The sequence below is a fragment of the Emydura macquarii genome, unplaced genomic scaffold (assembly GCF_026122565.2).
Source record: "Emydura macquarii macquarii isolate MOO-44397 ecotype Brisbane River unplaced genomic scaffold, CSIRO-AGI_Emac_v2 contig_320, whole genome shotgun sequence".
Classification (NCBI taxonomy): Eukaryota; Metazoa; Chordata; order Testudines; family Chelidae; genus Emydura; species Emydura macquarii.
Genome location: NW_027130457.1, coordinates 14188959 through 14206529, shown reverse-complemented (window position 1 = coordinate 14206529; position 17571 = coordinate 14188959). Strand labels below are relative to the sequence as shown.

Genomic DNA, 17571 nt, shown 5'->3' with positions numbered 1-17571 from the left:
ACCGATGGGGGTCCTGGGCATTTTGGGGGACCAGGTAAAGGCTGAGAAATCTGTTCACGTTGAGGCGACGAAGAGGCGGCCGTCCCACTCCCCCTCTGCCCCCGTCATTTAAGAAACATTTTAATTCTCCTCCAGCCAGCCACTGGCTCCTGCCCCCAAGCGAGCATCAGCCTGGCCCCGCCCAGCGTCTCCGCCTCCCTCCTCCGCGCACAAGAGCAACAGACTGAGCCGCCTCTGCAATGTCAGGTCCGCAGAAGCGGGGAACCTGCAGAGAAAAGGCAGGGCGGCCGTGGTGCGGGGGCAGCTCCCTCCAAAGCGCTCTCTCCCCCTGGGCCAGCCGAAGGTGAACCGAGGAAAGGGCGCAGATCGCCTTGGGCTGCGATCGGGAATCCCCTGTCCGCCCAACTGCATTAATCCGTCAGCCCGAGCCAGCCCCATCGATCGGCGCCCCTGGCTGGAGCGGATTCCACAACAAAGAGCCGGAGCCAGGAGCTGCCCTGCTGCGAAGGAAGCGATATTCAGGGGCCGGACAGATTTCACCCTTCGCAGGCAGAAACCTGCAGCCGACTTGGCCCGGCATCCTCGACAGCGAGCGACATTAAACCAGCGGCTGGAGGAGGAGGGAAAGCTGGTACCCGAACAGGTCCAAAGAAGAACGAGCGAGCGAGGGAGCTGGGGGAGGCGGAGAAGGGTGCATACCCGGGGAGAGGTGGCGGGCTGGCTCGGTTCAGTATTAACTGAGGGGGACTTTGGGAACCGCGGCCCATCTGCAGGAGAAGCAGCGGCCCGCGGCGGCAGTGTCCCCCTTTGAGGGGGGTTATGGCCCCAGCGGTTTAGCGGTGCTGCCGACCATGCCGCAATGCTGCCAGCAGCAGCAGCCCCAGTGAAAGGACGAGGAGGCGCCTGAGTCAGCAGCAGCAGCAGCAGCAGCAATCGGGCTGCGCGTCTGCCAAGCGGCGGCAGCAGCAGCAGCAGCATCGCCTCGTCCCCGCATCGCCTTTCTCTCTCCCCCACCCTCCCCGCTCCGGGCTCGGGCGCCTCCGCCGCCCTTCCTCTCGTGCCCGGCTCTCGCGGAGCGGCCAGGCAGCGGCTGGAGCAGGCACCGCCGAACACAACATGGCCACTCTGCTCCGGAAAATCGGGCTCATCCGGCTGCACAACAGGGACACGGAGGATCCCAAGCACCACCACCACCACCGCCGCAGCAGCAGCAGCAGCAGCAGCCAGCAGGGCTCCTCGCTCCGGGCCAAGGGCAACCAAAAGAACAGCAGCAACAAGCCGCCGCCGCAGGGCACCGCCGGGGGAGGAGGCGGCTGCAGCTCCAGCCCCAGCAAGGAGGGCAGCCCCGCGGGCAGCAAGGCCAAAAAGGAGCTGGCGCTCTCCAAGCAGCCGCCGCAGCAGCCGGGCTCGGGCGGCCTCAAGGAGAAGCCCCCGCACCCCGGCGCCAAGGAGCCCAAGCCTCTGCTGCTGCCTGGGGGGAGCGGCGGCGGCCGGGCCGGCTCTGCCCCGCTGGTGCCGGCGCCGCCCCCGTCGGGCTCTGCCCCGCTGGCGCCGCTGGGCAGGCAGCAGCACTGCACGCAGGTGCGGAGCCGGCGGCTGATGAAGGAGCTGCAGGACATCGCCCGGCTGAGCGACCGCTTCATCTCGGTGGAGCTGGTGGACGAGAGCCTGTTCGACTGGAACGTGAAGCTGCACCAGGTGGACAAGGACTCGGTGCTGTGGCAGGACATGAAGGAGACCAACACCGAGTTCATCCTGCTCAACCTCACCTTCCCCGACAACTTCCCCTTCTCGCCGCCCTTCATGCGGGTGCTCAGCCCCCGCCTGGAGAACGGCTACGTGCTGGACGGCGGGGCCATCTGCATGGAGCTGCTCACCCCGCGCGGCTGGTCCAGCGCCTACACCGTGGAAGCCGTCATGAGGCAGTTCGCAGCCAGCCTGGTGAAGGGGCAGGTAAGGGGCTGGGAGGGCGATCTCGTCCCGGGGCTCTGGGGGGGCTGCAGGCGCTTAAGCCCCCTACCAACACCGGCCTGCTACCTGGTTCTGACCTCCTGGGCCAATGGCTCCCTGTATGACCTTGGCCAGGCCCAGACACCAAGGTGACAAGTCACCTGCTCCCTCGATGCCTCAGTGAAATGGGGCTACTAACGCCTCGCTACTGCACAGCGGCGATGTATTCATTTATGTGGGTCATGTGCTTGGAGATCCTCTCCTTTCAGTTATATACAGCGGTAACAAGGAGCGGGGAGGACTGGAGAGGGATGAAAGGAATGGCTTTATCCCCCTTTCTGTATAATTTGGCCTGTAGCTAACATTATAATTTGCTAAATATCTCGTGAAAGATGCCCAGAGAGCCTTCCCCAATAGACAACCCCTTTGTCTTAAGCAAATTATCTTCCAGATATCAGGTGACATTTGTTCTGTCTTGAATTAAAGCCTCCCTCCAGTAGTCAACCTAGACTTGCTGGCCTCCTGCTTTAGACAGGTATCACTGTAGTAAGATACACTGCCTTGAAATGCTGCTTCCAGACTTTTGTCTGGCTTCTTCCTGCCATCTCAAGAATTGCACAGATAAATGACTGAATGGGGTGCTGGGTAGTTATTGGGATTCCCTGAGCACCTGATTTCTGATAGCTCCGAACATAGGTTTGTCACTTTGACATTAGTTACACTCAGCCTACAATTCTTGCCCAGTGCCTGAGCTGCTGTTCAGCTTTAAAATCTTCTTTTCTAAAAAAATAATGAAGTAATTGTTTACTATACATCAGGTTCATAATGGCTAACCCCGGAAAAGATCTTTTGGGTCATCTATCTGGAGCAGAATATGCAGTTTCTCAACAGAGAATGTATTAGATGTCAAATAATACTCCATTTGCTCTTAGCCAAGAAGAAATATTATCATTGTATTCCTTTTTCTCTCTCTCTATTAGAACACCATTGGAAGTGAGATTTTCTTGAAATATTCAAATATTTTTGTGAGCTCTCTAGCCAGTCCTTCTTTATATTCAATACAACAGGCAAGTTGCCTGTGTCTATGTAAGGTGGTTTTCTGATCTTTTAGTAAGGGTGTCCTTGAAATGTTGTCTTCCTACTCAAGCACCACACATAAGTCCATGTTTTCTAGCAGTAATAGACAATGCAAAATGGTTTTCTTTCCTTCCAACAAAGGTAAATAAATACACTGGATATCTTTTGGGTGGGTCTTATTTTTAATAAATAATTACTTTATTATTACAGATTTACTCACATTCACTAATGAGACTGCTTGTATGAGTAACTGCTCATCAGTAGCTTCACAGTCTGGCCTATAAAGGAGGTGTTTATTTAGATTACTTTACTTGAACCTTTCCTGACCCTTTTGGGAAAGGCATTTCCACAGTCTTCATCTCCTCCTTCAGTCTGGCTCTAGGTCTGCTACTCCTTTATTCGAATCAGATAGTACTGTATGCTTTGTTTCCCTTGAAGATGTCAATTTCCATAGGTCACCTTGGGATTCAAACAAATATCTATCCATAAAAAAGAGGCTTACTTAATTTATAATAGAACTATGGTATATTAAACGTCAATAGCATCTGTTATGTTATATCCCATTATTTGTTATTCATTCTTTTTACAATGATCATGTTACTCATTGTGTTTGAATAAGGATTGAGAAGTATTGTTAAAATCTATCAAACCAATTCTTAAACTATTGTAATATTTTTCTGTGGTTTGTTTCTACTCCTAGATGGAAAGGGGTCAAAGGAAGGTTTAATGGTATAATTTTGTTCTCAATGTTTATTCATAACATGGTTCAACATGAAACATTTTAAATAAAATACTTAGATTACTAATCAATGAAACATTAATCTTCAACGCACTATAAAATTTCACAATCTTCTTCCTTTAATCACTGAAAAGATTTCTGAAATAAAATTCTGTTTTCCGGTTGCAAAGGAAGGATCGTTTCTTCAAAGTGGAGTTTTTCTTTTCTGTTGAAATAAACCCGTTCAAGCAAAATATATTAGAGGTCTGCCCGCAGTTTGAACTCATTTAATATGAAAAAGTCATGTATGTAAAGTGGTGTGTATTTGTGGGATAAAGTAAAAATGCTCAATTAAATGATTGCCAATAATTCAATAGGCAAGTAGTCATGAAAGGGAAATTTGAAAGTCATGCACTGTGCAATGCAAGTTAAAATATATAATATTAACAGTAATACAATATATGCTTGTCAATTATAGCCTGATAATCTGTGATAGATTACTATCCTGTAATTGAACCCATGCACTGGGTAATGAGAGCCATGTTTTTTGTACTCAAACTCATGTTATATAATCTTGATTCTATTGCATAAAGCAGACTATACGACAGCTGAAAGTGCAGACACTTTAAAATATAAAAATGGAGTCAGGATTATAAACATCTTCTCTTGACTATTAGTTTAATAGGGACATATATTTTAGAGTCATAAGAATGTAAGATATTGAAAATATATAACCACTGATCTTGCAAATCTGTACATGATTAATTCTTATCATGCTGCAAGTAGTCGCATTGACTTCAATTAAACTACCTGCACAAATAAGCATGACTCATGTCAGATTAATTAACTAATGTCTGTACAATACTTTACCATATAAAGCATTATGAAAATACTAAATATCATTTTTTTTAAAGTAAGGGTTTGAAAGAATAGGTCTTTTCTGTAGGCTAGAAAAGACAGTGCATGAGTAAATGGTAATTACTAGACTACAATTCCATCGAGGGATTATGAAGCTATCATAAAACATGCCAGAATAATGCCGCATCAGAATTCCCCATTTGAATTACAGCTTTGTAGTCAACACTACCCTCTGCATTAACCCTTATATTGGCTTATCTTCAAGGGAATGCCATGCATGGAGCTCTTGTAGAATCTGGCCCAATATGGGCCCAATTCTGCTTCCATTGAATTCAGTGGGAGTCTTTCCATTGACTTTAATAGGAGTTGGATCTGGCCCACAAAGCAGCTACAGAATCCAGATCAAAAGGAATACTTTTGTAATTAAAAGAAGACTTAAAATAATAATATATATTAAAAATTCTAACCACTGAGAATATAGATTATTTCACACGAAAGAATTCTAAATATTTATGCCCCAGTTCTGGAAAGAATTAGGCAAGTATGTATCTTTAATAAGACACCTTATGTGAGTAAAATTACTCACGTGTGTGAATGCAGGATTGTGTTTTGAATATATTTTTCACCATTTGAGAGGTTTGCCTACTTTTTTTCGCTTTCACCAGTTTAAACCTGTCACCAGGTTGTCCTCGCTGGCCTGGTTGCAGGGGTCCTCCCTCAGGCTCTGTCTCCGGGGGAGGCCACAGCACCTTACTACACAAGGGGAATGGTTCGCTTCGGCGAGCAAGCAGTCGGTTGCTCTACCCCTTAGGCAGGGTGAGCAAGCAGTTTAACGCTCTGGCCCTCAGGCAGGGTGAGCGGGCGAGTAGTCAATTGCTCTAACCTTTAGGCAGGGCGAGCAAGCAGTTTAGCGCTCAGGAGCTCAGGCAGGGCAAGCAAGCAAGTCAGCAGTGGGTTCGCTCTCTGGAGTGGCTCTCCTTGGGATGGCTAGGAAAGGGGGGAAGGGGAGAGGGATGCAGGCCCACCTGTCTCCACTGTGTCCCAGCCCAGGGCCCTAGCAGTGGCAAAAGCGGTTGCCACTGGGTCAGCGGGACTCCCGCTGCAACACACCGACTAGGCTTCAGATTCAGCCACAAGCTATGGCTGCCCCGGACTACTTCCTCCCCGCTGGCCCCAGTACCTGTCTCCTCGGTATCGCGGGGGTACTCCGGCTGGAGTTGGCCCATCAGTCCCTCCTCGTCCACGGGCGGCAATGCGGGGAGCTCCTCTTTGAGGGGCAGCTCCTCTAGGTCATTTGGTGCAGGGAGGGGCTCGGCTTCCGGCAGCTCCTCCAGGTCCGTTCCCAACTCAGGGGGCTTGGCGACCGGCAGCTCCTCCAGGTCCTGTCTGGCTTCAGAGGGTATCCTCCACCCACGTTGCTCCGGGGTCTTGGCCCAGTCCCACGGTCCAGGTACCTTGGCCCAGTCTCTCTGGCCAGGTTGCCTGGTCCAGCTCTGGGAAGGCCCTATCCAGACTCCAGGCCCAGGTGGGGCCGGGCTTGGTCGGTGACTCTGCACTGGCCTAGGCCTCTGCAAGTGGGTCAGCACATCTGTCTCCGGCAGCAATCTTTCCGACTGAGCTCTGGGGCTGTGCTTTTATACCGCCCCTTCTTTTGGGGGTTGCGCCCCGCGGCCGCTGATTGGGCTGGCCAGGCGGTCCTATCACGGCCCGGTTCTCTGGTTGCCAGGCAGACTTAGCTGCTGGGCCTGGTTTGGTTCACTCAGGCTGTTCGTGCCATCCCTCCAGCTCTATCTCCGGCGGAGGCCACAGCGCCTTCCTACAGAACCATAAAACTAGGCTGATTAGTTTCATTTTCTGTTTCTAGTCTACTCCACTTTTTGATATGTGTGCACAATAATGGTGTTCTCTGTTAGTTTCCAAAACTGTAGAGTGAATGCTTACATTTTTTGTTGAAAATAAAAATACTTTTCAATATATTTGTCATATTAGGTTTTGTCAAAAACATCCAAAACTAGCCAAGTGAACCTTAACCATTAAGCCAGACCTATCATACTTGGTAGAGTCCAAGTGACACTCATTCACCAATTCCAGGAGTTTATAACTTGCTTTAATAGTTTGCCATACAACATCTCACTGGAAAACACATTTTTGTTTGTTTTTACTATCTTTGTATAAGTTTTGAGGAGTGCCAAAAAATGAAAAGGTTGTGTGTGTATGGGCCCTGATCCTGCACCATGGAAATCAGTGAGAACTTTACCACTAACTTCAGTGGGTGCAGGATACAGCCCTTGCTTTTGAAGACTCTGATCCTGCCTAAATTTAAGTACATGAGTACTCCCTGTGAACGACTGGGGCCTTCAACTCTAAAACTGTTTTGGGGTTGGGTTTTTTTAAATTTTTTTAATTTTGGAGAAAAATAAAAGATTTTGCAGGCCACCGAAATAAATAAATAATATAAAACAAGACAAGTAAAGCTTTCAATAGGAGGTATCATTTATATCTCGAAGAACACACACATAAGAATAACTTACAGAGTCACAAGATTACTTGTACCAAATAAAAGAAGGCCATGATATTTATAAAGCTATCTTTAAAAGCCATTTTAGTATGCATGTTTAAGACATGATCTAAGTTCCATTGAATTAGTGCATATGTACTATGGAGTATTTAGGTTATATAATGTAGATATTTTAGTATGCAAGCTAATATTGACACAAGAGAGAAGTTATTAAAATTAATCATGTCATTGAGCTAAAAAGTTTATCAGCATCTCATACATTTGCAATTAGGTTTTTCCTTTATATATTAAAAAGAGTTAAAAAGACAGGCATGTTTATATAAAACATTTGTTGCAAATTAGCATTAATGTCTTGGTTAAAACGGTAAATTCCACGGTGAAAGAAATTCAGATTTATGAGCGCTTGCTTTTTTCTTCCTTTCCTTTTATTTACATTGAGTGATAACAGCATATTTGATATGTAAAAGTGATAGGACCCAGTCTTCCTCCTGTTGATGTTAATGTCAAAACGTAATTAACTTCAGTAGGAGCAAAACTGAGCCCTTCTTTAAGCACAATGGCATGAGTTATCGGCATGAACCCAGTTCTGTGAGCTGAAAAGCAACCTTATTTTACATGGGGAATTGAAGGTGCTTAGCACTTTGCAGGACGTTCTTAGTGCTATACCTCAAAGGTCTGGTCCCATATTTTCTGCCTTACTTCGGGATCTCTCTTTTTAAAAAATTATCAGGCCGTTAACTCTAATTTAAAAAGGACTTTATTATTATTATTACTGTTGTTGTATAATTGGTTCCTGCTGCACCCATTGCTGACAACTTGGTGAGCAAAACCTAAGGGCTTGTCTACACTTAAAATGTTGCAGAGCCACCGCTGTACTGCTTCAGAAATTACATATACTGATGGAAGGGGTTTTCCTATTTCTCTAAGTCAGTGGTTCTCAACATGGGGTAGGTGTAGCCTCGGGGTACGCAGAAGTCTTCTAAGGGGTACGTCAACTCATCTAGATAAAGTTGCCTAATTTTACAACAGGCTACATGAAAAGCACTCGCAAAGTCAATACAAACCAACATTTCATACAGACGATGAGTTGTTTATACTGCTATATATGCTATATCAGTAATTCAATTTATTTGATAATTATATGGTAAAATGTGAAAGTAAGTACATTTTCAGTAAAGTATGCTGTGACACTTTTGTATTTTTATGTCTGATTTTCTAAGCAAGTAGTTTTTAAGTGAGGTGAGTACGCAAGACAAATTCAGCCTATAGAAAGGGGTACAATAGTCTGAAAAGGTTGAGAACTACTGGTATAAGTAATCCACCTCTCCAAGAGGCAGTAGCTACATCGACAAGAGAATTCGCCCATCGACCTAGTGTTGTCTACACCGGCGGGTTTGGTTGGTTTAACTGCATCGCTCAGAGGTGTGGATCTTTCACACCCCTGAACAATGAAGTTATACCAACATAATTTCCTAGTGTGGATTACGCCTAATTGCCCACACTAGAGGTCAAATCCTGGCCAACTGTTATAAATGACAAAACTCCCATTGACTTCAGTGAGGCCAGGATTTCATCCAATTAGTTAAGTTGACTTTAGAAGAATACATTTGATTATCATCATCCGACACTCCCTCAGGTCCTGGTCAGAATGTTGTTTGTTTTTTTGGAGGGATCTGTATCAAACTCTTGACCCAGCAGAACCTTGTACCTCTACATCTATGGGGCTAGCCTTAGGAAACTGCACATATAATATTATTAATTTGTAGCAGATGAAGTGAAGACTTTTTTATTTTTCTTAATGGCTGATCTTTTTGCTTAATGATTTGGTCTTCAGAAATTTGTAAATCATTCTAGAATAGTAAGTATTGTCCTGACAATATTAAATGTTATTATTCACCGAATAAAGGAAAAGGGAGTAGTGCCAGTTATATAACTGTAATAAAAAAGCAGGGAGTCTGCTGTAGCTCACATTTATTTAATAATACGTTGCATGACTGAGATCAGTGCATATCCCATCGAAGTATTTGATGTATAATGCTATCTTGGTACTTGCAAACAAACATGTAAAAAGGAAACATTCTTCAAAATATATCCCAAAGTAGTTTCTATTGCTGTAAAAGTAATTGAATCACTTTATTTGTGGTTTTGCAAATTGCACAGGGTAATCAGGTAAATTGATGAACATCCCTAAGGCTAAACAAGAGGATTTTAAGTCCTTAAATCAACTAAATCAAAACATCTCCATTTTATATTTTGCAGGAAAAATTCATAAGTTGTTTTCTTTAGTTTCAAGAAAATATATTCCTATTTACTACATGTTAAAAAAAGTTCTGTTTGAAAAGTCATATGAAGCCATGCTGCTTCCCAACGTAGAGGACGTGCTTGAATCTGTTTTAGTAAAATGATGAAAGAAGTATGGATATGAATGTGAAAATAAGAAATCACAGAAATTGCTGAAGTAGCAGGAAAGCTTTTACCTAATTGTTTCAGGATCCCTGGATTGGTTTAGTAATATTGGTGGGTTGTCCTATCTTTAGTCACTGTGTTTCATATGTTCTCTTTCTGGGTGAGGGGACAAAACAGTTAAAGATAATTACCAGCTACATGATAACTCTGCAGGTTGGGGCATTGGTAAGCTTCCCTGTTGTCAAGAAAAATATACTCTTGTGCTTGTAGCAAGTAGGAAAAGCATGAGAATGCAGACAGGACCTGGATCTATCTGTCGATCTGTCTATCTAATAGGAAAAAACTAGCTATGAGTGTTGTCACATCAGTAAGTGTTTACAGCTTGATTTTAGTTGATAAATCTAGGGCTTTTTTAATATCCAACATAACCTAAATATTTCCCACCTTTACCCTCTGAAGCAAAAGCCTGAGCAAACAGATGGTCTTTTTGACAGACTCCACCTCTTTCAGATATGAACAGTGGAAATGAATTCCAAATCCATGAGCCTTCACTAACTTTGAGATATTCAATCTAAGGTTCATTAGCATGGACCCTTCAGCTAATTTTCACTGCTGCAATTATGCCTAGGAAGCTCGATAGTCAGAGGCTTGGTCTACACTGCAGAGTTAGGTAGACATAAGGCAGCTTATGTCAATATAACTCTGTCAATGTCTACACTACACTGTTACTCCTACCGATGTAAGTGGCCCACTACATTGACCTAATAATGCCACCTCCATGAGAGGCATAGCATTTAGGTCGATGTAGGTAGGGTGACGCGATTTTTGTGCAGACACTTACATCACTACTTGTCAGCCCTGCGTGGAGCTCACAGCTTGGGCTGTTGGCCCCAAGGAGGCTACAGTGGTCAATGCCCCGCAAAGCCCCACACAGTTAAGTCAGTGGAAGTGCTCCTGGTGAGGACGCACACCACCAACAGAGGGGGACATAATGTGGACAGTAATTACTGCAATGACTGTACATCAACCTAACTTAGGTTGTCTTAGGCCTGATCTACGCTGGCTGCGGATTTCGGTGGCAGTCGACAGGAGATACGCAAGTACATAGAGTAACTTGCATATCTCCCGTCGACTTCCTAACGTCTACTTACCACAATGTCTCCACTGTGCTACGCTGATGGGAAATGCCCTCCAGTAGACGCAGTGCTACGCTTCTTGCCAGGGTGGATTTACAGAATCAACTTCGGGATTCAATTGTCACTCAACTGAACCTGCAAAATTGATCCTGCACTGCCAGCCGTGCCACCGGCAGTGGAGACATAGCCTTAATTTTGTCGTGTAGAAAAGGCCTCAGATAGCCAAAACCCAAGCCACATAGAGCTTTATATGTTACATTAGCATGTGATTGCTTTCTGTTAATTAGTTATGCCTCCTGGGCTTACCACAGGTGAATGACTTCAGGCATAGGTGGTAAGGGCAAATGTTGCTTTAGAACCAAGGTCAGGGCTGGCTCTAGATCAAATGGTGCCCCAGGGAAGGAGTGTCTTCAGCGCCCCCCCCCCCCCCTCCATTTGTTAAATGTTTGAATACCTTATTTTTTATTGAATTTGTAGCCCATTTCATGATTTAGATGCATGATTTGCATGCATGATTTATTCCTGTCATATAAGACAATAAATTGGCACTCTCGGATCTGTAAATCTTCATATATTCATGCCCTATATAAGCAAATAAATTGTTCATTTTCTCTAAGCTTACAGAAACTTTTTAATTTTATGAATAACTAAAATGTACTAACATCAGGAAATTGAACTGTGCACCAGCACTGGGTGAACCAGTATTAAATAGTGTTTACCTGAAACATTTTTCTTCAAACATTCTATTTTCTCTTTTGTTGCTAACAACAAGAACAGCTCCCCGAGCCTGGGATCCCGCAAGCCCAATCACCTGGGTCACCTGCCTTTAAATCCGGCCCTGACCATGGTTGAGAACCACATTTAGTGGTATGCAAGACTATAAGAAATGACAAATATAATGATCATTAAGTAGCAGGCGTGTCACAAGAAAGAATGTGAATTTTAAGACGAAAAATAAGGAATATTACTTAGATACATGAAGAAAATCAGATATGTTAGCTATCTGAGATCTGGTTTTTACTATAATTTATGAAGCTCAGATTTTAAATTTGATCTTTTATTTGCACCATTGAGATGCTGGGAAGTGATGAATGAGCTGAAAAAACATTGTTCATGAGCACTGTGCTGCTGTCCTGAACATAGAGTGTATTATTGTGCAAATTTATTCTGCTGAGTTGGAGTGGAGACACAGGGATTCCAACTCACTGAGATAGGAAGATGTCTTAATTCTTTTAAACAGCAGGGAGAAAATAATCTTTACCCCTTCAACGTATACACAAGGAGACTATTCTAAAGATTTTAAAATACTCTAAAGTAGCACCATATTGTTAAAAATAATTATCAAATTAGTTAAATCACTAAAATTGAGAAAAATTACTGTTTTTAAAACATACTTTCCTGGCACATAGAACTAATTCTCCCTTGCAGTACTTGGCTGATATCCTGAATAGATGATTTCTTAAGAAACACCTGCTTTGATCAGAACTGATTAGATGAAATTTTGAACAAGGAGCCTGAATCATACAAGTAGTCCCCATTTATTTTAGGGGGGCTGCTCACTTGAGTGAATTGTGTAGGGGTTGGTTTTTTTGTCAAATATTGTAAAGAAACACACTTTTGAAATCAGAGTCAAATCCTGAAGTCTTATTCAAGGCCTAATTGTCCTCTCTTGCAGGAAGATTTCTGGGAGGAGCCTAAAGGTGCTATTCTGTAAGATGGGGAGGGTTTGAGCTGCATGACCAGGCTGTGGGACCACCCTCAAGCTCTGAAAATCCCCTAGGAATGGAACAAATCCTCGGGGATCCTCACGAGGCAAGGGATGTCCACATGGAAGCTCTGTTTCTGCAGTAATTTTGACCTTTGAATCACTGGAGTCTTTTTGCCAGAGTCTTGTTCGGCCATGGTTGTCCCAGGGACACCCCTTCAGGAACACCTTTCTCCACAAAGTGGAATGTTGGCTATCTCAATTGTATTAGTTTTCCAATGTGAGCTCCGCTAAGCTGGCTGGGAGGATGAATCCCCCGCATCCTGCCTGCTCTCCCATACAAATCCTAATCCACAGAGTACCATCAGCAGGATCTGGCAAAGGGGGACACAGCCATGAGGCAGCTGAGTCCCCTTTCCATGTGGAAGGGGGAGATCCAAGCAGAGGGGTCACAAGGATACAATTCTGCCTCTGGTTTTACTTAAGCGAAACTTCCATTAATTTCAGTGAATATTTTGCCTGAGTAAGAACCTAGTAAAGACTGAATGAGGACTTACGGTTTGGCCCAAAATGTATAATAAATATAATGTACAAAGGATTGAACTGTCATGATTGTTTAATTGAATGCCAGGTTTTTGATGAGCATTATGCTATTGCACAGCCTGTGTCCTCTTGAGTCTGGTCTGACACAGGTTTAAGTGGTACTTAAGTGTGTGAGTAAAGTAATTGCACTCTGTGGGCTCATTACTGCAACGTGCCAAGCACTTCAGTGCTGTTTTGAGCATCCTCAATTCTCTCTGAAGTTTGTGGGAGCAGAGGGCACTCAGTATCTTGGACGTGCCTGGCTAAGCAAGCAGGGACAATCTGACCCTGTTCAGGCTTGCTTAGCATGTATCCATCCATCTGTTATTACTACCATGACAACAGTATGAAAAAAGGGCACATTTTGAGAGGAGAGTTGGATGCGTCTTGATGGAAATGAATTTGCACCACACCACGGGCTGCACAAAAAGAACCTATATTTTAGATATCAAAATTACTACCATTCCAGAGTAGGATCTCTAGATTGGGGTCTATTCACAGATTGTGCCACTCCAGACAATAGCCATGCAGTGGGGAAGAGCACACACATATAAACTGCACATACATACATATATATATGCCTGCCCTCAGAAACATTTACACTATATACCCTTCATTTCTCTCTGCTTTTAGGATTTTGTGGTGTTTATTAGAGTCAAACTACTTCAACCAAGGAGTCCTGTTCTGTACATGTTCTCAGATATTCATGGAACCTGTACAACCAGTTGCTGATGGAATAGTAGATTGGTGACCATCTGCAAATCTAAAGTCTAGTGGTGGCTGAAAGGGAGGGAGAGCGAGCATCTCTCCTATTTTACAAGACTACTTACATCCTGCACTCTTCTCATAGTCAGTTTTCATTTGCCTATGTGGTGGAGTAGAGATAGATGTTACTTAGGCCTTGTCTACACTCAAAAAATAAGTTGACATAATATATATCAACTTACAGCCGCGGTAGCTGACGTCCACACTACCCTCCATGGGTTGGTGGAGTGTGTCCTCACCAGGAACACTTCCACTGACCTAAGAGAGGCAGTGTGGGGAACTGAGAGACCATGCTGAAAGCCCCATAACCTGGCTCCTGGCGGGCTGCCTGCCTCTTCCCATTCCCTGCCAGAAGCCAGCCCCAGGCTCAGCTGTGAAATTGACAAGGCTGCCTGGCTCCTAGAGGGAAGCAGGTGTAGAAGCCGCTTCTCCCATCCCAGCTCGCAGCCGGGAGCCAGGATCCAGCCACCAGAGCTTCCAGCAGCCGAGCTTGAGCTTTCTTGTCAATTTCACCGTTCCAGCAGTAAAATATCATAAGGTCATATCAAAGGTTTAAATAGCCATGGAGAAGAAAATGATATTCATCTAATCAAACAACTGCTTTGTGGTGTTTGCAGAAGGGTTATATTTAAGATATATTTATTTTGTAAGTAGATAGAAGAGAAGGATATTGTTGTGGTTAATACACTAGGCTGGGATCAGATGATCTGGTTTCAGTTCCCAGTTTTGCCACAGACATTCTGTGTGACCTTAGCCAAGTCATTTACCCTCTGTGTCTCAGTTTGCCAACTGTAAAATGAGGGTTCTATTTCCTTCCTCAGGGGGTTGTGGTGAAGATAAGTCCATTAATGTTTGTTAGGTGCTCAAATACTGTGAAAATGAGGACTGTCTAAGTAACTGCAGAGGCAGATAGATATAAATGTATTTTTAATTTAAAAGTCAGTTTTTGAACAACTGGATACACTTTTATGAATATAGCAAAGAAAAGCAAGGAGGAAGAAGCACACTAGTCGATGGTCCTGATCCTGCCATCCATGCACAAGAAAGTCTCTCACTGACATTCGTGGGAGATTTTCCTGCAAAAGTACTGCAGGATCAAGTCCAAAATCCCACAAGCAGTAAATCACTGACATTATGTCTATACTGACGGCGGCAAAGTCACCGCCGTCAGATCGACTTATCTGGATTGATTGAGTGGTCAGTATAGACCCGCTCAATCGATAAGGAAGTCGACATACTAAAACCACCCCCTCAAGTAGCATAGTGCTGTGTCGATGGGAACACAGTTCCCGTCGGCGCAGTGCAGTGAATATACCGCACAGAACAGAAGTACAGCAGTCGACGTGAGTTACGCAAGCTACTACGTAAAGTTGTTTACTTTACGTAGCTTGTGTAACTCACGTCGACTGCGGCCAAATCACCGGGTAAGTGTAGACCAAGCCTTCCAATAAATAAATGTAATATACAAAAATAAATTGATAAAAAGATTAATCTATTTTCATTTGTGAAATGTGGCATCTTCAGACTTCTGAAGGCATGTGTTTTCTATTTCACTTTGGTGACATCACCCCTGCAAATAGTGAGGAACAAAATACTTTTGAGGACACCTATTGGTGGTTACATTTTTAAATTAGATTATACCGGAGCCATTTCATTTGTAATTGCTATATTTAATAAAATTATATAAACTGCTTAATTTAGTGCTTGTGAAAGTGAAGGACTTATAGCACTGACCTTGAGCAAAATGTAGTGCAGAAAGGCAATATGCAAACTTCCCAGCAATCAGCTCTGCCAAGGTATCTCCAGTTCCAACTTGCAGATGGAATAGTATTGCTGTTTCTGTCAGGGACCTCTCTTTTCTTGTTTCCAAAGATTGTTTATTAAAGTTTTCACGTGATGATGTATGGAACAAAGATTTTCCATAATAGGAAGGAAAATTAATTTATGTCAAATACTGATATTAGAAAAATTGTATTTTTAGAAAGATGAACAAATGTGACATGTATTATTGGTTATATGATCAGTAATTACTATACTATCCTGGGAATAATCTTAGAGTAATTTTTCCACTGGCAGTTATATATGAGAATGTAGAGAACCTATTTTTCATAAAATATCTGTGGCATTTAGCATTTCAACAATCCTGCAGTTATTGCTTCCCCAAATCTGTCATGGAAATCAGAGAAGAATGCAGGATCCACTCCATAGGTTCTGCACCCTGCTGACATAAAGCCCAGTCCTGCAAAATCTTTGTCATTTAGGAAGTATTGTAAAAGTCGATAGTCACTGTGATGACTTTCAACTACACTGAAATCCAGCAAGGCAATGCCATTAGCTCTGTACTAGTAGAGGGGATGGCATAGAATGTAGTTCAGCATTCTGTAGCTATCAGAAAAGGATTAGAGGAAATTAGGAGCTCCTGAACCAGACTCAGCTATTATTGTTCTGAAGCTAAGCAGGTCTTCAGAGCTATTTATATTAAGGGCTACTATACTAATGACTGTTAACAACTATGCTATTGGAACCCTGGGTCTCTTCCATGGCGGGGGGTGGGCAAAGAACACTTACCTCCCCAAAAGGAATAATTCAAGGACAACTCCACAATCTGAAACTTACTGAGTTTCCACTTGCTTCCATGGCTTATTCCCATACAGGGCAGAATGGGGTCAAAGGGGCATGGAAAAGTTACTGCAGAAATTATAGATCTGCAAATAACCATTCTGAATATTGCTCAAAATTCGCTTCTGCTGCAGCTATTTACTTATATTTTTTTGCTTTATTCATCAGGTTTGTGATATTATTAACCATATCTCATAAGCAGATACTTTAAAGCAGATTTAAAAGCCTGCAATTGGGAGGGGGGAAATATTTGTGTATTAAAATGTGACATGAAAAATTGTGCTTTGGCACACTGCAATTCATTATTGGGCTGATGCCATGGTCCCAAATCCAGCAGAGCTCTTAAGCATACTTTTAACTTCAGATATATGAGTATTTCTTTGAAGTTAAAGGGAATATTTTACATATTTTAGGGTAAGCATGTGTTTAAATGTTCTGATGGATCAAGGTCATGGTGAACATATCCTACAAAAACAAAGGAATTTTGTACCTTCATTTATTTTACCATTATTGTTTAGGAAACCCTGGGTTTCCAAAGATATTTGTTCAAAGCCTTCTAGCTGTACACCCGTCAATGTGACTATGAGCAAGATAATTATTTTGTTGACTTTCCCAGTAAGGGGCCACAAAAAATAAAATAAAAAGTGAATAGTGGTATCCAAGGAATAGACCAGGAGAGAGATTGTGACTCATGGAGTCACAGTGGTCTGAATGCACAATAGGAGTCAATGGCACAAGACCTAACTTTTAGGTCCCTAGAAAAATCTCTGTGATTCACAAAGCCTAAGTTAGGTGCCTAGGCTCCTATACAGTGAACGGGGAGCACCTCAGAATGCGATTCACAAAAGCCAGCATGCTAGGCAGGAAGCCAGCTAAATAGTCAATGGGAGATGCTGACTAATGTGTGTGCTAAGCCCTGCCCCTGTCTCAGACACAGGTGCCTAAATCTGGCCTGCAGGGAGGCACCTATCACTGCTTGGGATTCTCAGCTGCAGATCCTCTTTTGGTGTTAGGTGCCTATGCTGTCTCGCCATCTCAAAGAGTCATTTGGACAAGAGAGAGAGAACAAGCAGAAGAATGACTTTATTGTCTGCTGGTCAGAGCACTCATCTGAAAGTTTGGAGACCCAGGGTACAGCCCTCCTACTCCAGCGACTCTAATTATTTATCCTCAGTGCAACAGCTTCCACAGGAGAGACTGAGGCCTGGTCTATACTTACGGGGAAATTCGGCAGCAA

General features: G+C 43.6%; 1 protein-coding gene across 1 annotated transcript in view; it reads left to right on the top strand.

Annotated features, from left to right (window-relative positions):
- Window positions 1-229: 229 nt before the first annotated feature.
- UBE2QL1 (ubiquitin conjugating enzyme E2 QL1) overlaps window positions 230-17571 on the top strand; it is a 42031-nt gene continuing 24689 nt past the window's right edge. The window contains exon 1 of the mRNA XM_067569437.1: window positions 230-1953. Within this exon, the coding sequence (XP_067425538.1) occupies window positions 1117-1953 (837 nt within the window). The 5' untranslated portion in view covers window positions 230-1116. The remainder of the gene's footprint in view (window positions 1954-17571) is intronic.